General features: G+C 42.7%; 1 protein-coding gene across 1 annotated transcript; it reads left to right on the top strand.

Annotated features, from left to right (window-relative positions):
* Positions 1 to 189: 189 nt before the first annotated feature.
* On the top strand, positions 190 to 20621 carry dop1b (DOP1 leucine zipper like protein B). Its single transcript, XM_069713580.1, has 38 exons — positions 190 to 407; positions 4408 to 4585; positions 5127 to 5308; positions 5402 to 5572; positions 6505 to 6694; positions 6817 to 6915; positions 7525 to 7648; positions 7759 to 7868; positions 8435 to 8546; positions 8672 to 8792; positions 8919 to 9038; positions 9337 to 9445; positions 9739 to 9969; positions 10056 to 10366; positions 10447 to 10844; positions 10935 to 11206; positions 11301 to 11453; positions 11604 to 11704; positions 12071 to 12261; positions 12393 to 13974; positions 14156 to 14255; positions 14355 to 14546; positions 14828 to 14950; positions 15050 to 15184; positions 15273 to 15328; positions 15425 to 15529; positions 15867 to 15933; positions 16052 to 16211; positions 16840 to 16922; positions 16999 to 17108; positions 17193 to 17342; positions 17823 to 17884; positions 18215 to 18343; positions 18438 to 18574; positions 18690 to 18745; positions 18829 to 18972; positions 19061 to 19193; positions 19917 to 20621. The coding sequence occupies exons 2-38, from the start codon at positions 4448 to 4450 to the stop codon at positions 20172 to 20174; spliced, it is 6915 nt and encodes a 2304-aa protein (XP_069569681.1). The 5' UTR covers positions 190 to 407; positions 4408 to 4447; the 3' UTR covers positions 20175 to 20621.
* The last annotated feature ends 1098 nt before the right edge of the window (positions 20622 to 21719 follow it).

Raw genomic sequence — 21719 nt, forward strand, 5'->3', positions numbered from 1 at the left:
CGAACTTGTTTCTTTTTTTTTTTCTCCAGGCCGATAATTAAGTCTAAATTTTTTTCGTGTATTGACTTTTTCCAGGACAGTTAGAAGACACACATTTCCTTCACTATTTACCACGTATGCCCGCCCCCACCCCTTCTCCATCAGGAAGTGAGCTGTGCGGCTGCGCTCTTGTTCTGGATCAGCTGAGTTTTTAAGGATCCCGCCCAGTCATGACCACCAGCCGTCGTACTCCGGTGATGGTTGTCTTCACTCACACATCCGTGGGACAAAACAAGTCCTAAATTTCTTCCCCTCGCCTCGCTGGCGTGGAAGATGCGCCATCGGGACCGGACCCCGTCTTCTCTTCGAGTCTGACGGCCTTTTGGAGCGAGTGTTGCCCGGCGCATCCTGCGCTTGCTTCTCCGCTGGTGAGTCATTGATGCACCTGATCGTTAGCTCATTTTGTTTACCGCGGTACAGTTTGTGCCATTTTAGTTAATATTGGAATAATAAATATATATATACACAAACATGCCAATGAAGTCATAATAAAAACCTGAAACAAATACATGAAGCAGTAAATAGGAGAACATCACAGACCTCTCTGTCAAGGCCAATTGTCCACTATTGGGCTATAATGTGGAAATCTGCAACCCCAACCACTTTATATGGCCTATCTGCGTGTTGTTTTTTACAATTGTGCATTCTGGTTTTCGCCTGTGAAACCACTGCACATAACGGTTGCATGCTGTATTAGGTTTGAAGTACATGTGTATCCCAAATAATTACCTCTCCACGTGTGTATGGGCTGTTATATGGAGTCATCGTATATCCAGAATGGCCTATGTTTTGAACTTTACTCCTCTCTAATGGGTTTTTAAGATGGATGGCATTCAGTAGGCAAAATGCCTCATCTTGCAGTGTCAATGAAAATGATGTGTGAATCCGCTCTGTGGTTCAGACCTGCAGCTTGAATGGGTCCTCCTAACAAGTTGAATGAAAATCAGTCTGGCATATTTTTTTGTACTCAAACAAACTAACCACACTGAAAACATTACCTCCCTGGTGCATGTAAACGTATAACTATATTAATCTTATTTATTGAACTATAATGACTCATTTATATTTACATATAGTCATTGCCTTAGTTATTTAAGGATTTACTTCCTCGCCCTATTTACTGTATTTGTTTCATAGAGGTATTTATTTATTTAAGGATTCATTTCATATTGACCAAAATGGCATTCCATACCAGCTAGCTGTACTCAAACATATTTGACAAGTGTAAAATATCTTTCTTTGGTCTTTGAGGGAGTGATGTTGTTATCCAGTCTGAGCTCGTGCAGTTACATAATATGCTCATCGTCAGTAGGCTCCACTGATGCTACAGTAAACTCGCTGGCCAAAAGCTGCTGCAGCCAACTGTTACGTGGCCACAGTTCATGCTGCATTCACTGTCCCCCACACTGTCACATCGAAGCCTATTGTAGTGGTGGTGTCAGTCAGGTGACGCGGTCCACGACGGGGCTTGATGCTTATTCTATGCCATAGTGTGCGTGTGCACCCTCAAAGCACACATTCCTGTGATGAACAACTGCCTGTAGAAATGCATGGTTTTATCGCACTGTGGTTTTGCTGATGCACCCAATGAGGAAGTGAGAATGAACTTCTTGTTCTGCTTGACCTACACAATTTGATTATCAAAATGGCACAAGTGATTTAGCAGGGTTTAATGCTCATTTTCCTGGATAGTTGCACACTTGTTAGTTGCAGGAAGGATTATGAATATAACATCCTGAAAACATCTGTGTAGAATAGGATCACTTCAGCAAGCCAGTTGCCATTGAGGATTTTACTTCTGGCACTAATGCACCATAATATTGATTTAAATAATGTTGGTGGGGAGAAAAGCACATTGGAAATTATAATACACCAGCAACAAGGATTGTAGCCAAGATTTAAAAACTGAGGTCACGAGTCCAGCACGTGCCTTTTGTGCACAAACAAGTGTGTGTGAAGTAATCAGTAGGAAGTTACAACTGCAAAGATCATTTGTAGATACCTTTTTTTTTTTTAAGTGATAAGTAATTAAAGCTCTTCAGATTTAATAATGTTACACACATGACAAAATGTTAAATGCATAAAGCAAGTGTCTGTAAGCAATGAAATCTCTGCAATCAGAGTTTGGAATAACATGTATCACGTATTGGTAAAATGTGTTATTAATCACATGTGACACCAGAAACCCCAAAAACACAGTAGTAAACTGGCTATATTTCTAGACTTGGCTTTTACCGGCGGCTGGAGCCTGTACCAGCTCGCTTTTGGGCAAATTCACAACTAAGGGTAATTTGTAGAATCACCAATTACCCTGAGATGCAAGGTTTTTTTGGACGGTGGGAAGAAGCCGCAGTACCCGGAGAGAACCCACGCAGGCACAGGGAGAACATGCAAACTCCGCAAAGAAAGGCCGAGGCCCGGAAACGATCCCGGAACATTTTGTCTGAGGCGACAATGCTAATCACTGCACCACTGGGCCGTCCTGGTCACATATCATCACCAACAATTCATAATTTATCAAAGCTGTTTAATATTTAATTATATGATGGCTGCACCTCTCATGTTTGAATATTTGCATATTTGATGAGGTACCATAGTGTGATTATACTGACCGACACCATGTGAGGCGCAATCAGAAGTTAATCGGTTACTTCAAAGTATTTTATTTTCGGGTTTCTCTCATTCATTAAGTTAAGAAATAAACACAACTCATCCTCTCTCTCATTCAATGGGTCTCTCGTATCCAAGATCTGCTTTAGGCAGTGTGTTTTTAAAAGTCTTTTTTATTTATTTTTTTATGTATTGAGTAATTGTTTATTCTGTAAAAAGCTATGAAAAAGTCCTGTCACGTGTTATCAGAGCCCAAACTTGTGCCTTTGAGTTGCCCTTTTTGATTGAGCATCAAGGAAGCGACTGTATTAGATGCATACAGTCAAGAAAAAGAAATGGATTAAATGTGTGAATCCTAACATTTTTAAAGCTTTAACCATTAAATGTTGCGTACTTGTGTTTTGTAAATGACTTAAAAGATGAATCACGTCCTAAATTGCTTTTGATTATTCATCAGCAGATTGTTTCAGCACTACTGCAGTGTCATCCTGAGCACGTGTTGTTGGCCTTCAGTGATAAACCTCTCGGCTCAGCCCCGGGGAGTCCAGATGTCTGTACTCCTCTAATCCTGCTGTCCTGCTCCCCCACCCACCTCCTTGTTTAGCCACATTCAGATACATCACATGCACATGCACACTCATATTGTCATTTTGCAAATTGTTTTATTCTAGATCTCGTACATTTAGCAGTTGGGGACTTTGTTTCTAAGTTTGTTGTGTTTGTTGCTTACTTTTATTTCTCTGAACCTTCTTACAACTACAGTAATATAAACAAAGTCTCTGCGTCTACATTTAATGTGAGCGTGATGATGCTGCATATAAAATCATACCTGCCTATGTATTTTTCCTCATCTATTCCTTACAAAGCTGTTTACCATCTCGTTTCTTTTGTTTGTGTGACCTTTAAATGTACCCTTTGGTCCAGTTAGGTTAGGTTAGGTTAGGTTAGGTTAGGTTAGGTTAGGTTAGGTTAGGTTAGGTTAGGTTAGGTTAGGTTAGGTTAGGTAGTTACTTTATTAATCCCCAAGCGGAAATCTTTTTGCTACAGCAGCATATAGGAAGCAATAAGATAATAATAGAATAATAAAAAGCAATAGCAGTTCTTATCAGCGTTGTCTGCAGCCACACAAGGCAGGTACTTTAGCATCAAACAGTAGACATAGAAAGTTAGCAACCAGCTGATGAGGCAACAAAAAAACATTTAACTTCCCAGCAATTCCCGTCTGGTGGAGACCAAAACGGAAAAGGAGAGTGAATATTGAATTTCTATTCAAAGGCAGGGTGAAATGAAACTCATAATATACAGTATGCTGACATTGCCCTGTCTGCTGGATGTGGGGAAAAAAATCACTGCTTTTAGCACGTTCCCTATAACAACACTAGAAGATGATAGGAGATCAATGTTGGCACTCAGGAGTTCAAGAAAAACAAATCAATGAATGCTGTTTTACATTCAAAGTTTAACCCTCTGTGTGATTGTGCTCAGTCCTTAACTTGTTTTTCTCTGGCAGTGCTCGCAGGGCTGCAGGGTTTGTGTCAGAAGGATTCCTTCCTCGTCTGACTGAGAGACAGGTCAATGAGCCAAACACTGACCGGTCATGAATGAGGACATTTGTCTCCACTGCCTCAGAGCATGTGTAGGGCAGTGAACAGAGCTAATTGGCTAGTTATGTTTGCGATAAACAAGCCTCAGAGGCAGAGGTGTATCCAGACGGTTTCACACAGACTGATCTTTTTTCCTCTCATTTTTGTTTTCCAGACATATTGTGCTGAACATGCTGGGATCAGACTAATGCAACATGGATCCTGAGGAGTTAGAACTGCAGAATGACTACCGTTACCGTAGCTATGCGGCAGTCATTGAGAAAGCGCTACGAAACTTTGAGTCCTCCAGTGAGTGGGCCGATCTCATCTCCTCCCTGGGAAAGCTCAACAAGGTACAGTATGATGCCTGAAGCCACAGAAATAGTGCAGCTGTCCTTGACCCCTTTACCAGATATCTTTTTCTGCTTATGAATGATCAGTGTTGGAGCATTTAACTTGAACATTTTCTTCTTTGCTGTTGATACTTTGAAAGTGTCAACTTCACAGCAGCTGTGTTTCAGTTCTCTCTAGTTATGGGGAAGTTCTTGTTTCTCATTGAGCCTCCCTCTGTGTAATACAACTTTATGACTTTAGTCTTCTGACCAGGCAATAAAGGTGCCACTGTTCTATTTACTTGCAGAGCAGATGTTGACTTCGGAGTGTCTGTGCACATTAATGTACAAAAGTAGGTCCTGAAAGAATGTGAAGGAGAGATTTGATCTGATTAGCATGAAACTGTACAATGATAATATGCACAAAATCCTGTTTGTCCAATGTATCTTTATGGGATTTTGTGTTTTGTTAGATGAATCTCCCAATTCTCCCTTACAGTATTAATTCTTTGGTTAATGGTCAACAAAGTTTATGTTTTATTTTCTCTCTCTCTTCTCTCAGGCCTTGCAGAGTAACCTTCGCTACTCACTCCTGCCCAAAAGGCTGATCATAGGGAAGCGTCTGGCTCAGTGTCTGCACCCTGCCCTGCCCAGCGGAGTGCACCTCAAAGCTCTGGAGACCTACGAGGTCATCTTTAAAATCATCGGGACAAAATGGCTGGCCAAGGATCTGTTCATTTACAGGTAAAGAAACTGGCCTGAATCTTCTACTGCTTTAAGGAGAGTGCTGGTGTTTTTATGACTTAACTTATGTGTGTGTCTGTTTTGTTTTTTTAGCTCAGGATTGTTCCCGCTGTTGGGCCATGCAGCGATGGCAGTGAAGCCTGTGCTGCTGACATTGTATGAGCGTTACTATCTCCCGCTGCAGAGGGCTTTGCTGCCGAGTCTTCAGGCCTTTATAACTGGACTCCTACCAGGCCTGGAAGAAGGGCTGGAGGTCTATGACAGGTACATTATTCAATACTGTTTCTGTCAAGAGAAAGAAGGAAGAAAGAATCTCAAACTTTAAGTTTACCCTATAGTGCCATAGTCTTTAAAAAAAAAAAAGTAAACAAATTTAAAACATTGGGACTGAGTCCTACATGCTCTTTTAACATCAGCTCACCAAATTTGAAGCAGAAAATAGAACACAACAAATGTTCCTCTTTTAGTCCTGTTGTGGTGACATCGCATAAAACTACAGCTCCCAGCTGTTTAGGACTTCACTTAACGTTTTAGCAGACATTACAGACTCATTACAGAAGGAAGAAATTAACTAGTTGCCGGAACCGCAGATGATGTTGGGAAGCTTTTCTAATGTGTAGTCTTTTGCCAATAATGCAGTAGCAAAATTGAATCAATACTTTGAAGATCTTATGAAGAGAAAATGCAGGGTTATTCAAGTAGCAGACCAGCGTGAGTGCTTAATAATATGGGTGTTATAATCCTGGACCTATTATTATTATTATTATTATTATTATTATTATTATTTAAAGCAATACTGACTCATTGCAATAGATGTATACACCTCCCTTACCTTGTTCAAATATGCACTGTAAATATTTCAGTTCGAGTTTGTCCATGATCTGTTAACTTTCTTTGTTTATTTTACACTAATTTACATAGAAGTGCCTGTAGAAAGAAGTCAAAAACGAATCACAAAATATTAAACTTGTGACCAAGGTACGATCAAACTGTAAAAAGTAGGTGCCAAGTCATTCGGCCTCACATGATTGCATACTACCCTAAACTGTACTTCTCTACTGAAGCAATGGGCACTTTTGGTCAGAATTGATTGGTGTGACGTCACTAACCTCTAAATAGATATAGATTTGTTGGTGGATGTGCTGCTGGATGCATGTCGATGAGCTCTCTTCACTTTGTCCTCTCCCGCTGCGCAGGACGGATGCTCTGCTGGTCAAGTTGTCTCTGCTGGTGGGGCAGCAGGTCTTCTATGGCGCCCTGTGGGGCAGCATGCTGGTCACCTCCATGGTGCGACTGCCTGCTTCTGTCTTTATAGTCACACATTTTGACCGCATGGCATCACTGAGTCAACAAACACACATGCTTGGCTACGACCACCGCGTAGTGGTGAGTGCCTGTGTTTGTCCTCCTGCACATATGAACTTGAAAATATTTACTTACGATGTGTTGTGATCATATTTCAGTCATGTTTAAGTTTTACAGCTGTCCAAACCTCTGTCTGTCTCCAGGTGAAGTCAGTCTGTCTTTCTCTGCAAGATTCAAATGTCTTGGTGCAGAGGAACACACTCGAAATCCTGCTCTACTTTTTCCCCCTCGCCACATGCCTGGTATGTACCAACATAGGTGCCCTTCATCCGGTGGTCCCTAGACAACAACTTCTCCTTTAAGTGATTTAAGTTGAATGTTTGCTTTTTTTTCTCCAACTTGAGATCAGATCCTTTCCATCTGTTTTCTCTGTAAAATAACAACATCATTTTAATTAATTATGATAGTTGTGTAGATTACACCAGTCGTTAGAGAAGTCTACAGTTAATCCAATTATTTAACAGCAAACAAACATTAATGCTCCGCAGTTGTTTCTCGTGAATGTCCATCAGCGCTGACATTTTTGGTGCTTCAACTTTTGTGTTCTTCTCCAAATATCAGAGATAATTGGGTGAAACTGTAAAACATGATATTGCTGGTCCTCATGATCCAGCAATGTCAATAAATTATGAGCATCACAACAATTACTTGAATTATTTGTTATCACGAATGACACAAAGAATGAACAAAAATCCCCAAATTAGATTTCTGCTAATCCAATAATGTTCATGTTTGAGCACCCTGTGAGGGCTATGCTGCCGCTATTGTCAGCTATCCAATATTTATTTTTTCATAGGGAAATGTTTTACTGTTGATTGTCAGCCAACTGTTACTCTGTGTTGTTGGTTTAGGACCCAGCAGGCACCAGTATTGCTTTGAGTGATGAAGAAATGATCACAGTCGTGTCTGCAGCTTCGCTCACGCTACTCCGAAGAGACATGTCCCTCAACAGACGGCTCTACGCCTGGCTCCTAGGTCCTCATCACCAGAATACACTTCAGTGATGAATCACGTGTATCTCACCTGTTTGGCGAAGTCAGTGGTTCTCTCTGTTCACTCGCTTGTGTTTATCTTCATGCTTCCAGGCACAGACACAAAAGGAGAAATGGTGGCACCACACCCCACCCTGTCCACCACCACGGAGGAGCACACCTCATTCTACTTCAACACCTATTCTAGAGATTTTCTTGTGAAGGTAGCTCACACATTTATTATCACACAGACACACAATAACATAAATAAATACACCGATATACCTACACTTTTGGTCTAACCATAGTTTGTTAGTGTTCTTAAAGGAAATGATTGACATTTTGGCAAAAACGTTATTTTTGATCAATAGCACTCCTACGTTCGTATGGTGATTATGAAACTAAATCTAGTAGCCAGTCAGACGAGCACAAAGACTGCCAGAAAACAAGGAGAAACAGCCAGCGTGACTCTGTTTTAAAGTCCCAAAAATCCTCTCACAAGTAAAACCAAAGCTGTGAAAACAGTATGTTGTGGTTTCCGGAAGTTTGAGGTAAAACACTGTTGCGTTAACTGGGCCTGCTGTCGCTCCAGGAAATAAGTGCACCTGGCCAAGAAATAGTCCCTTACATAACTTCTATCAAACTAAATGCATAAACGCAAATAAGCATATTTTTCACTGTTACCGAGAGGTAACGTTCACGTGTCGCATCAGGTCAGGTGAATGTGTTTGAACAGTGAATTCACGAGTGTGTTTTTCTCATTCTCATCTGTTTGTGTTTCTGACTTCAGGCTCTGATTAACATCCTCAAACAGAAGGATGTGTATAACGAGCCAGAAAATGTGACTGGTTACCTCAGGCCCTTTCGTGTCATTATCAGTCTGCTCGATAAACCGGAGATAGGTAGGCAACACTAAGCAGTGCAGTGCACAGACATGGCAAAATGCTAAATTACTTCATCCCCCACTATTTGTTTTTGCCCTGCTCTAACTCGGTTATTCTGTGATAATGACCGTGTGTCTGCTCAGGTCCGGCTGTCTTGAGCAGCGTGTTGTTGGAGGTGGTCCGAGCTTTCTACAGTTACTGTCGAGAGATGCTGGGGGCGGAAACCATCAACAGCTCAGGACTCTCAGGCAACCAGCTAGCTAGGTGAGAGTCAGAAATGGTAAAAATGGTTCGGTGTTGAATAAATATTTAACTTAACGTGACAAAATTCCAACCAAACGAGATTAATCCTGACATAGACGATGTATGTCTCATGCTTTTCCTAAACAGTAAAATAAAAGAGAATAAGAATGCATCAGAGATTATAAAGTCGATGAATATGCTGGTGAGCTCCATGAACAGTGAATACCTGTGGGAGTACATTACTCGACGCTTCTGCACTTCTCTCAGGTATGCCAATGACACAGATTCCTTTGTTTTAATGTGTAAAGTTAATACTTCAGGTGTTGATAACACTGTAGGCTTTACAAACTCAGAAACAACTAATATAATACAGCTAGAATATAATACAGAGATGGGTTTTTAGGGGTCTAATGAATGTGAAGGAACTTTGAAGAAAGCTAAGGGCTGAATCCAATGAATGAAAATTGCAGAGAATATATGCAACCTGTGTGTGAACCTTCCTTGTTTGCTGTCAAATATCAACTGACAAGGATCACCGTTTTTATTCCCATATCTTTTATTCTAGTGACAAAGACGTCCCACCAACGCTTCCTGAGCAGGACTGTAGTCACCCTGCTCCCTCTGTCACAGAGATCTCCATCCTCATCATTTTCCTGCTCGATGTTCTTCCTCTGGTAAACAACTCACACACCTGCCCATCAGTAGTTTATTTCCAGGGAAATTGCACAGTGCCATCTATTGTAGAGTTTTTTGAATAGATTTTCCCCAAAAATATTATTTGCAATTGTAATGGAAGAATCTAAAGAACGCCAAAAATTTTGACAAAACTAGTTGACCAAATTAGTGAAAACTAATAATGTCTTTGCATCCCTCTGGCGACAGTAACAAATACAGAATATTACCCATGCTGGACTCACTCCTGATGAAAACTCTTATCCACAAGCATCATGTTTGTATTTTTCCACAGGAGCTCCATGCTGACATCAAGTCACATTTCCTCCCTGAGATGCTGGGCACCATGCTGCGGACCCTGCGAACCCACATGGACTCCATTTCCCGAGAAGAAGTCACACAGGGTCTGCGCGCGTGCTTCAAGGTCCTGAGTAAGATCCAGATGCCTGTAGTTTACATGGACGTTGACATCGGGGCACACACAGAGGAGATGGAGTTACAGCCACCAGAGGAGGAAACCACAAAGGTTGTTTTGCACTCTCTGCCAATTTAGTTTCTTTTTAAATGATACTTTTGAGGTTTGACTCATCATATTAATTATACTTTATCTAGGATGGAGAGAATGAAGGAGAGAAAGACAGCAGTGGTGGTGAGGTGAACGGGCATCGTGGAGATGAAGCGCTGAACCGAGATGGAGGAGATGAAGCAAAGCCTGCAGACGGTATTTACCCAACACTCAGGTCTGAAGATAGCGGATTGGGCATCAGCGCCTCACCATCAGAGCAGCATCTGCTACCACGGTTGAAAATGGAGGCTGAGGGAAATGGAATTTGTACAGACGCCGAGGCAGTGTGGAGAAAGGGAGGCAGCATGGACACCATGACCCAGTGTCTGCAGGACATCCTGGCCTTCATAACCACAAGGTAAACTTCTGAGCCAGTTGTAATCAAAATAGTCTTAATGGGCTGCTTTCTAAATGGTTTGAACTCCCGCTGCATTTCAGATACCTGTTGGTGCAGGTGGAGGATGTCAGGGAACCGGATGAAGAGCCCCAGCCTGACCCAAACACTACCACTGTGGAGCAGAAGTTCGTGAGCATTGGTGGACGGGAAATTAAAGACAAACTGACCGAACTGTTCACGCCAAACAAACTCAAAGCCCGCCCTCCTCCGGAGACTCGGGCCTCGGCATCCCCCACAGAGAGGAAAAAGGAGCGTGGGCGTTCAGGGTGTCTGGACTGGGCAGCTGGTTCCATGCCCCGAGGAAAGGCAGAGATCTCTGAGGCATGTCGACAGGCCTTCACCGCCACCTGCCACCTGCTGCTGGAGTGCACCACCTTCCCCGTCTACCTAACTGAAGAGGAGACTCTGGCTCTCCACAGAGACATGTTTGGCAACGCAGGTCAGCACACGGACGGATGAGGGTAACACTTCTGTCACTCACATGCTTTAACCCACAACGAGGTCATAAAAACCTTTCTGTTTGCCATAGGTGTTGATGTGGACAGCCTGCCAGTGTGGCTGAGGTCCTTGATGACACTGTGCTGCCTGTCCAGGGACTACAATGTCCAGCACACTGCAGTGGCTTCTCTGTTGGAACTCATCAACCACTCCCAGTCCTTAGCATTGGTCATTCAGGACAAGCACAGACGCTACCAGAGCTCCGACTGCAACACTCTCAGTGGGCGGCTGCAGATGGTGACTGTGCCACCCATTAACCCTGCCCTGCTCCGCGCCATAGAGGAGGGCACTGATTTCTATCAGGTTAGATTATCAAAGGGAAAATGTTGGTGTACATTAAAACTGTAGAATAAAATCAGTATTCAAAATGTCTCTTTTCTTTTTCTCTGTAACCCAGAGGGTGTCCCAGGTCCTGTGGAGTCAACTGGACACAGAGCGGAAAGAGCAGCACATTTCCTGTGTGGAACTGTTCTACAGGCTGCACTGTTTGGCTCCGTCAGCATCCATCTGTGAAGACATCGTCTGCCAGGCGCTTCTGCACAAGGACAAGGTATGCATGCCTGCAGACGTGCGAACCACACATTATAATTTTTTTCCCAGCATACTTGCGATGTGTCAACTCGGACACACAAACAGACCTAATAGGTAATGTGACGAGTTGAGCAAATAAGCCAAAGGTTTGTATGTTTGTCTTCCCCAGGCCGTTAGGCTGGAAGCCCTACACCGCTTCACAGTGCTGTGGCACCTGACCCGGGAGATCCAGACCAACAGGACCATGTCCCTCAGTCGTTCCTTTGACCGGTTAGTACATAGTTGTGGTATGCAGTTGAAACAAGTGATGGTTTGTGTCTTCATTTAAGATTTATTTTTCTAACTTCTAATTCTGTTTAGTCCGTCTCAGTACTTGTGTAGTTTACATACTCAAAATAAGTGTCACTGTTATTCTGATTGGGGATTAACCTGATACCCCTTGAAGCAATAGTATTGTCAGTGTCAGAGTTGTGGGAACAAGCACAAAAAGGTTAAGAAAAGTTCAACTTTATACAAATGTCCCTGTAAAACTGGTTGATTCCACAGAAAACAAATGGACAGCAACTAACATCTACTCATAAGAAACACAGCTTACTTATTAAAAAATCTTGTGTTGGAAATGTGTCTCTGTCTCAGGTCTCTCTGTGTTGTGGTGGACAGTCTGAGCTGCACTGACGGCTCAATCACTGCAGCAGCTCAGTGCTGGCTGGTCAGAGCTCTGTCTCTTAATGATGTCATCCGGATCCTGGAACCTCTTCTGTTGTTGCTGCTTCACCCTTCCACTCAGCGCTGCTCCATTCAGAGCGTCAAACAAAGTCTGACTGCTGGTAAGTGTATTAGTCAGACATTGTTTCCTGTGTCCTTGGAGTAATTTACATGTGACTTTGTTAAGAGTGAAACTTTTGGCTTTGGGTGTGTGCAATGTCTGATGTGTGCTGACATAATGATTGTTTTCAAGGTAACCTGAAGGTCCTAAACAACAGAAGTCGAACCTCCACCAGAACGTCTGGGACATCTACAGATACCATGGCAACGGAGGTCACCACCTTAAATGTTCTGAACATTGTGGACCGAGAGTCCCTGTGGGCGGAGTTAGACAGTGTCCCAGAGCTGCCAAAACTACTGGACAATTTAGTGCTATCAAGGAGTGAGAGTGAAGAGACGGAGGAAGAGGAGGATAGAGAGGAGGATGAGGAGGCTGAGAGTGAGCACACTGAGTCAGCTGACACAAGCGGCGCCCAAGTGTCCACAGAGAACTCCAGTTCAGGCTCTACTCCGTACCGCAGCATTGACGAAGGAGGTGTGGTCAATGGCCTGCGGAGGGTAGAGTCCGAGCACACGCAGGCATCTGATTCATTGTCAAGTGAGGATGAGGAGGATTTGGAGCTGGAGGCTATAGCCAGGACTCGCCTGTTGAAGCAGGAACGGGAGAAGAGAGAGGCCATCGACTCTCTGTTCCGCCACGTGCTGCTGTATCCTGTGGCGGGCGGCTGGCGCCATCTGCTCCAAGGCTTGGTGCTGCTGGACAGCCTGCTGAGGAGCAGCGCTGAGTGCCCTCTAGTGGACGCCCTCTCCGCCACCTCACTGGATACCAGCTCTGCTTCACATCTAAACCTGGTCTCCAACCTCCTGCAGCGTCATCAGCAGTCTCAGGATGGCAAGGGCTTCTACGGCTGCCTCCTCTCCCCCTCTTCCACCCCCTCTGTGCCCCCGTCCCTGCTCATCGAACTGCTGGTGTCCTTGTGCCTGCAATTTCTGCGCTGTCATTACCCTTCCTATCTGAGCTTGAGCCCTCTTGACCTGCAGGGGAACAGGGAGGTTCAGGTGAAGAGTGTGGAGGTGCTGACTCGCATGGTGAACCAGCTCAGCTGCACAGCGCGAGGACAAGAGGGCAGCAGGGCCAATCTGGAGTCCATCCGCAGACTCCTCTCAGGGTGTAAAGTGCAGCAGTATGCCCTGCTTACACTTTCTGCATCTATGTATATCAGCCAGAGGGGAACAGACAAGGGACTATCCAAAGGTGTGGAGCTGCTAGATGAGCAGGGAGTCCTGTCAGAGGAGATTCTGGTGAATCTTGGAGCTGGAGGGGGACAGGAGCAATACCCTTTACAAAGGGAATTACTTAAACTTCTCAATGCTCTCATTGTCCTGGAATACCATGTGCGGCCAGGTGGGGCCGCCTCGGCAGCCGGGTCAGGTGGCCAGCCTGGGGAGCCTCGTGAATCCCTGCCTGCCAGCAGCCCTCTTACTCGTGAGTGGCAAACTGCAGTCCTTTTCCAGCAGTCCATCAAGGCAGCCCAGTACGTCCAGAGCCACCCCATCACAGCCCAGGGGATGTTTGTCTCTGCAGCAGCCAGGGCTCTGCAGCCTCAGTACGGCTATTCCATGCACCCCCACTGGGTGTCACTGCTGTGCTCCTCTCTGCCATACTTGGGACGCTCATTAGGCATCATTGTGGCTCCACTCATCAATCAGATCTGCAGAAACTTGGACGAGCTGGTCAAGCTGTACGAGCACGATGGAGGAAAGACAAGCCAGAGGTAGCCTGAAAACACTTTTAACATTATCACACAGTACTGCAATACCACAATTATGTATTGAACAGTTGTATGAGTTCCTACCACCTTATACGTGTTGATACAGGGGTGTCCTGATGTTACCGTGAGCATTTTGTTGTATTCTAAATGAAATATATGATTTATTTTTCTGATTTTTGATCAGCCTGGGTGGTAGGAGGGAGAACATCTCCCCTGACTACCCTCTTACTCTACTAGAAGGCCTGACCACCATCACACACTATTGTTTTCTGGACCACAAGAGGGTAAGAAATGGAGCGCACACTTACATCAGATACTGTATGTGCCTTCTATGCTTACGATCACTTCATGCTCATTTTCTTCCACCTTTCTCCTTTTCTCAGTCCCTTGTTGCCTGTGATCCAGTGGATGTACGTAATGCCCGCAATGCTGTGCTTGAGGCCCTGCCGCACATGCTCAGTAGCATGGCATTGTTGTGGGGCGTGGTCATAAAGGAAGAGTTTCAGAGGCGCGCATTGGACTCTGCCCAGAGCAGCAGACACACTTCTACCTCTGTCTATTTCAAAAGCACCAAGGTGTGTGTGTGTGTGTGTGTGTGTGTGTGTGTGTGTGTGTGTGTGTGTGTGTGTGTGTGTGTGTGTGTGTGTGTGTGTGTGTGTGTGTGTGTGTGTGTGTGTGTGTGTGTGTGTGTGTGTGTGTGTGTGTTATGCAACACAAGTGTTTGTCGTGATGGAGCTGTGTCATTCACCCTGTATGTGTTTGATGATCCTGTCATACATGTTGATTTTTCTTTTTTTGGCAATGTGAATATATCATTATAAAAAACGCGATTTATGTTCAATGTGTGCATATTTAGATCTTGCGGCAGCGGATACTGGAATTCCTTCTCCCTCTAACTGAACAGTATGGTGTTCAGCTGATGGCTTCACTGGGAGCAGTGTGGAGCAGCAGGAAAAGTAAAAGGAGAAATAAAAACAAAGTAAGATCTGCAGTGTTTCCAGAAACAAAGAAACGGAGAAATCTAAGACACTGATTGGTTTCAGCTCTCAGGGTCTCAACGCTCCTTTCTCTTCTTTAGGTTTTACCTGTGGCCAGTGACTCTCGTCTAACCATTGTGGAGCTGGTGAAGTCTCTGAACACGCTGCACACAGATACTATCCTGCAGTTGGTCAAAGAGGTGGTGAAAAAACCACATCAGATCAAAGGAGAACAGGTACATGAACATGCATACAAAACGCTCAAGACTTGTACTCTGGAAAATACTTAAGTCCGATTTTTTTTTTTACTCTTCCCTCCATCAGAAGTCGACATTGGTCGATATCCCCATGTTACAGTTCAGCTACACATACATCCAGAGGTAAGTGGGAAAAATAAAATGCATGTACCAGTCTCAGGTTTACTTCGATCTCTACAAATGTTCACTTTTATAACAATCTCTGTGGTCTGTTTGTAGTATTTCAGCTCAGGCTCTGCAGGAAAACGTCGCTCCTCTCCTCAGTCTGCTGCGGGAGTCTGTTCAGCTCAACCTGGCCCCGCCTGGGCACTTCTTATTGCTGGGGTCAGTTCTCATCTTCATTTGGCTGAGCATTAGTATAATGTCTTTATTAATCCTACTTTGGAAAATGTTTTGCCACGGAAAACAGTAAGCCGTGTCACTGCTTAGCAAACAGATCAGAAAAACAACTGAAATGGTCCCTCATTTTTACAACAATTTTTTTTTTTTTACATTTTTCCATGTATGTATTTGTTAGGGTTAGAAAAATTACTCAGAGGCTTGGTTCAAAATCTAACATATCGGACATTTTATTCTTGCAAGAAGGAGCAAATACATGCCATCCTCAAAGATAGTTTTGGGGGTTTTAATTTGTTGTTCAGTAACATTTTCTGTCTTGCAGAATCCTGAATGACTTTGTCAATAGACTCCCCAACCTGGACAGTAAGAAGGACACCAAAGATCTGCAGGTGAGATGCAACACTCCATTGCTGTTCGCAGATGTCAAGTCGATAAATTGTTGACTTTAGAAAATAAGTAAGCGCAGGTAACGTGTGTGGTGATACGAATGATTAAATGACGTTGCAGGATGTGACTCAGCGGATCCTCGAGGCAGTGGGTGGGATCGCAGGGTCATCTCTGGAGCAGACCAGCTGGCTCAGCCGCAGCCTGGGGGTCAAAGTTCAGCCGCAAGTGTGCCCAGAAGCAGAGGAGGCGGATGACACCGAAGTAGAGGGGGACCACTGTGGTAACGTCAAATACTTCTGACTAACACATGCATTCATCACCTCAACTGCAGTTTCTGTCCAGTGGTCGAGAAAATTAACCAGGGGATCAATACAACCGTCAGCCAGATTGGGTTTAGTAGAGTAAAATAAAAAAAATATCAGTCCTGTTACCATGGAAACCGCTCTTGCTATACTTAAGCTTAGTGTTCATTGGAAGGACGTGACTTTTTTTCAACTTTCTTTTCGAGTGTAGAGACCCAGTGGCCCCATATGGTAACACTGCTAGAAGGACGGTCTGTAGACTTGAAGCTGTTCAATGTTACAAATATGCAGGTTTCAAAATGTATTCATATTCAATTTGCTGACACATTAAAGAGAAAAAAAACGAAATAAATGTGTGGGAAAAAAATATTCCACAAAGGTATACATCCTATCATGCTGAGATGTAAACATGTTGAACTTGATTTGGGATCAGGAGAGCAAGAGGAAAAGATCTGTTTAACTTTGTGGGAGCAGTACAGAACTTAATGCTTGTCCTGCAATGACAGAGTCTGACGGCTCCGTTATAATATCGGATACTTTCTCTCTTATTATTACATGCTTGATAACACTCATTAATTATTTTGCTATTCTTTCTTTCCTTGTCAGAGTCAATGGCTCAAGCTAGCACCATGGTCTCCTCCTCCGCTCCCTCGGTTTACAGTGTGCAGGCTCTTGTACTTCTGGCTGAGGTAGGATTTTATTCATATATTGTTTTTTATGCAAATAAAATAAATAGGCACTATTTAACACGTTCTCACTCTGTAGATCTTGGCACCACTTCTGGACATGGTATATCGCAGTGATGAGAAGGAGAAGGCCGTTCCTCTCATCTCACGTCTCATGTACTATGTTTTCCCCTACCTGAAGAACCACAGGTAACAACTGTTGCAGGTTTATCTCAGTACTAACATATTTAGTCTTTTGGTACTGAACAGATTTCTCTTACTTCCCTCCTGCAGTGCCTACAATATGCCCAGCTTTGAAGCGGGTGCTCAGCTGCTGAACAGTCTGAGTGGGTATGCCTATACCAAGAGGGCCTGGAAGAAAGAGGTCTTTGAGCTTTTCATGGACCCCCTCTTCTTCACCATGGATGCCTCCTGTGCATACAGGTCAGCATGTTTGTGTGTTAAGCGAGACATTTTTTTTTTTTTATACATGCAATTATTCACAATTCCTCTAGTTCTCAGGACTTTTAGGAACATCCAACGACAAACTGGACTTGAGACTGACAGTCTCTGAGTTTGCTGCAGCAGATTGGTGGCGGCAAAGCTGATTAATGGCAAATACGTTAGATGTGGGGACTGCACTTATTTGAGATTTAAAGAAGACATTGGTTTGAAAAGTGCTGTTGAATATAGGATGGTTGATTGAACTGGATGAGATTACACAAAAATGGATAAAGAAATGCTTTTGATTGAGTGCCCAAATATTATTGGGTATTCGATTAGGTTTTAAGGAAGTGACACAGAATGTAACAAAACTTGAATCTTTTCTCAAAGTATTTGGTCTGTTAACTGTTTAAAACTGAATTGCACGGATGACTTTAAGCGTCTAATGTCTGCTGTCTAACTGCTCTGTGTTCTCTCTAGTTGGAAATCCATTATTGACCACCTGCTGACTCATGAAAAGACCATGTTTAAAGACCTTATGAGTGAGTACAGCCTCACATGCCTGATTCTAATGTATTCTAAAGTTTGGAGCTATTGTGTGATAGAGAAGTTTTATTCCTATAGTGCAATGTGTCAGAAAAGGGATGCACAGTCGTGGAGAGAATTTTTGAATGTGGTTAAAATAATGAATTTAAACAAAAGAGACAAATGTTCACCCTTCAAAGTGATGCACCGGAACCGAAGAGCAGATAGAAATTATTTTCAAATCAGAACCGTCACAATGTCACTTCCTGAAGTGGTGTTGCAAATTCAAATCACAGAGGTGTTTTTAATTATTTGCCATTTCAATTCTGCCATCATTTGTTCCCCAGGCATGCAGAGTGGCTCCCTGAAACTGTTTGCAAATGTCGACCAAAAACCCATGCTGCTGAAACGCCAGGCATTCGCCATGTTCAGTGGTGAACTGGACCAGTATCATCTCTATCTGCCCCTAATTCAAGGTGAGGTATTGTTACTGGATTTTTATGTAGTTGTGTTCAATCTAGTTTGAAAAACAGACATAAAAGCTGACTGTGTTTGTCCCCTTCCTTTCAGAGCGTCTCACAGAGACTTTGCGTATGAACCCTAGCCCTGCTGTTTCAGCCCAGATGTTCCTGATGTTTCGTGTTCTCTTGCTGCGGATCTCTTCCCAACACCTGACATCTCTTTGGCCGATAATGGTCACAGAACTGGTTAGACCACACCCTCTGAGAACCTTTTTTTTTTTTTTCGCACACAGGGTCAATAAAGTGTAAATTTCTGCTTGAAATATTTGGACGGAAACCATTTCTTCAATTTGTTTTTCAGATTCGCTCTTTTGCACGTCTGGAAAAGGCTTTGCTGGCAGATAAAGACATCTCAAAGTGGGTCCATTTTTTATTTACAAATTCCCATTTCATCGGCACCCTGTTGAAGCTATTTCTATGTGTTCTCGTTTATCACCAAGGCTGGCTAAAGTAGTGCGCGGAGCCCTTGACAGAAATGGACCCGTGAACTTCTCTCAGGCAGAACTGGACATGTACCTCTCAGCCTGCAAGTTTCTGGACACTTCCTTGGCTTTTCCCCCCGAGAGGATACCACTCTTTCAAATGTAATAGCCCAGTTAAGAGCAAAAGGACGTAAAAGGCTTGCTTACATTTCTCTTTAGATTAAGTAGTATTTATCTGTTCATCGTACAGGTATCGTTGGGCGTTTGTCCCTGAGGTGGACGTGAACCGCTACAACGGTCCAGAGTATGCACTGATAGAGGGAGAACAGGAATGCACTCCACATGTTGTCAGAGTACTGGAAGGGATACAGCAGCGCTTCGGGGTAAGATACCGGGGGTGGAAACCCTACTTATCAATAATCATTCCCACTTCAGGTGTCTTGAAAAGTTATATTGGCTAGATCCTTACAGTTACTGTTATTTACAACGTGGCCAAGTGACCATGTGTGTCCTTATTTCAAAATGTATCTTATTTCATAAAAAAATAATGTCATGCCTGAGGGAGCACAGGAGTCTCTTTTTCAACATTGTCCAAATTTGAATTGGAAAATTACATCAGTGTAAAAGCTACAGCACCTCAGTGGTAAATATAATCCAGAGATTCATGCACATCATTAGCTGCCTTCTTAACAACGATGGACGTGTGTCCTGCAGCTGCAGCGCCACTCCCTCTGTGGACAAATATATCCTGCCAGCTTTGAGGCTGTTTTTGTGACAGTCCAGTCATGTCTGAATGAAACCTTTACAGAACATTTATCTAAAAGACACCTGTGTGAAAGAAACACTACTTTAACAAATAAATGATGCCAGAAATACTGTGCTAGTTTCATAGAGCCGATGTGTTGCCATGGTGATTACACAATTTAAATAAATGTTTGAAGGTCACTCAGCATTAAATTAAACTGAAACGGAATATTTTGTGTTTATTCATGGGGAAAATAAGGGAAACGTTTATTTAAAAACTCACTGAAGTGATTCATTCAGGTCCTGATTTGTGAAATGATCACACTTCACTTTCACTTCGATGCCCTCTGCTGTAATTCCAGACACTGAACGGGCTGAGTGAGGAGTCTTCGACGGAGCGTCTGGAGTTCCCCCTCCTCACTCAGCGCTCCCTGTCCTCCATCACCCAGCTGTTGCCTTTCCTTCGCACGCTGTGCTGCTCGTTCCAGAGCCCTCCTCCCGACAGCCAGCCTATGCGCCACTTCCCTGTCGTGGACTACCCACCAGCCAGTTCACACACAGTCCTGAGGAGTGTGGAGCACATCACCGAAGACGAGTTCCTGGACTCCATGGACAGTTAAAAACTCTTCAACATTACGCTCTCATGAACTTTGAGCTCTTTGATCTGTAGCCAAATGCTGTAAGTTGAAAACCTAAAGTGGGCACGACCGGTGATAATGTTGTATTTTGAACAGGAAAAAAAGGAAAATGTTTTCAAATTCTGCTTTTTAATGTTTTAACTTGTCTGAACTTCACATCAGTACATGTTCCTCTAAGTTGCTCGCACTCTGAATCTATACTACAAAAAAAAAAAAAAAAAAAAAAAGGGATTCTATGATACTTATTTCCAACGGTCTTTTTTGATAGCTAAATATGGACTATTGATTACAAATTACTGGGGAATGCTTCTTTCTCACTCTCCTAAAAAAAATTCATAATCTCAGCTGCAATTTATTCTCTCTAGACTAGAAAATGACTATTAGAAATAGTCATTATCTAAACCAAATTCAAATTACCACCTATAGTTTTTCTAACCTTATAATAGTTCCAGGAAAGATCCTCAGATTTCAGATTCACTGTGAAGAACCTTATTTAGTATTGTTGGTGTGTTTTTTTCCCATAACGCTATAATCTGTAGTATTCCCACACATACGTCTGTCTGACTCTGAGAATGTAAAGGTTAAATGTCTTTAATCTTTGGTAAAGATTTATTTTAAGTTATGTTTTAATGGTGAGTTACTGAATGTGCTTTGTGTACACCAGGAAAACCCTTTGAGATATTGTTGCGTGTGCCTATGTAATACATGCTCGCCATTTTTGGTGTTCAAGGGAAATTAGCCTTTCTTCGTAGTTATCCATGGATAGTTTTTAACAATTGCCCACTGTCTTTTTTTTTCCATAATGCCAAATGTTCAATTAAGTTACTTTGGCTGTTTAAAGGACTGTGTCAAGTTTGGATTCAGCAAAATTAAAAGTCATTACATTAAATATTAAACCGAAGTGCTGTGTTTTCATTTTACAGCTGTAGTTGCTCGATGTTGGAGGTTAAGTTGCTGTGGACTCGAAAGTACGATATCAACAGTGTAAGGAAATCAGCTTATTTATGCATTTGCTGAAGGTATGAATTTTGTGTTCGAGAAGAACATGTTATAATTTACTGGAAGGATACTGAACTATGGCTGGGTGATATATTGATATTTTATCATCTTGTGATATGAAACTAGATATCATTATAGATTTTGGATATTTTAATGTGATAAAAATTTTTTTTTAAATTCCTGGTTTTAAAGGCTGCATTACAGTAAAGTGATGTAATTTTCTGAACTTACCAAACAGTGCTATTATTTGCTTTTACACAATGGTAATTATATCCACATTCCTGATGATTATTTATCAAAATTTTCACCATGTAAGCATTTCATGAAAGCATCAACTTTCATTCCCACAATGCCATTGCAATATTGATATTGAGCTATTCACAAAACTATATTGTGATATTTGATTTGTTGATATCGCCCTAAAGATGAAAAAAAAAAAAAATGTATCTTTGATTTACTTGATCTTTTCCAATGTGGTTCTAGAGAGAATAGCACTTCGGTTTTTTTTTTTTTAAAAGATATTTTCTC

The sequence above is a fragment of the Brachyistius frenatus genome, unplaced genomic scaffold, assembly GCF_029030835.1.
Source record: "Brachyistius frenatus isolate BFR_SWC_R1_liver_20210118 unplaced genomic scaffold, ASM2903083v1 Contig_120, whole genome shotgun sequence".
NCBI lineage: Eukaryota > Metazoa > Chordata > Actinopteri > Embiotocidae > Brachyistius > Brachyistius frenatus.

Excerpts from the sequence above, each read along its gene's own strand:
- dop1b (XM_069713580.1), top strand. The coding sequence starts at position 4,448 with ATGGATCCTGAGGAGTTAGAACTGCAGAATGACTACCGTTACCGTAGC. Across the intron at positions 7,869-8,434 it reads CTAGAGATTTTCTTGTGAAG|GCTCTGATTAACATCCTCAA; the intron begins GTAGCTCACACA and ends TTCTGACTTCAG. Across the intron at positions 17,885-18,214 it reads CATGTTTAAAGACCTTATGA|GCATGCAGAGTGGCTCCCTG; the intron begins GTGAGTACAGCC and ends TTTGTTCCCCAG.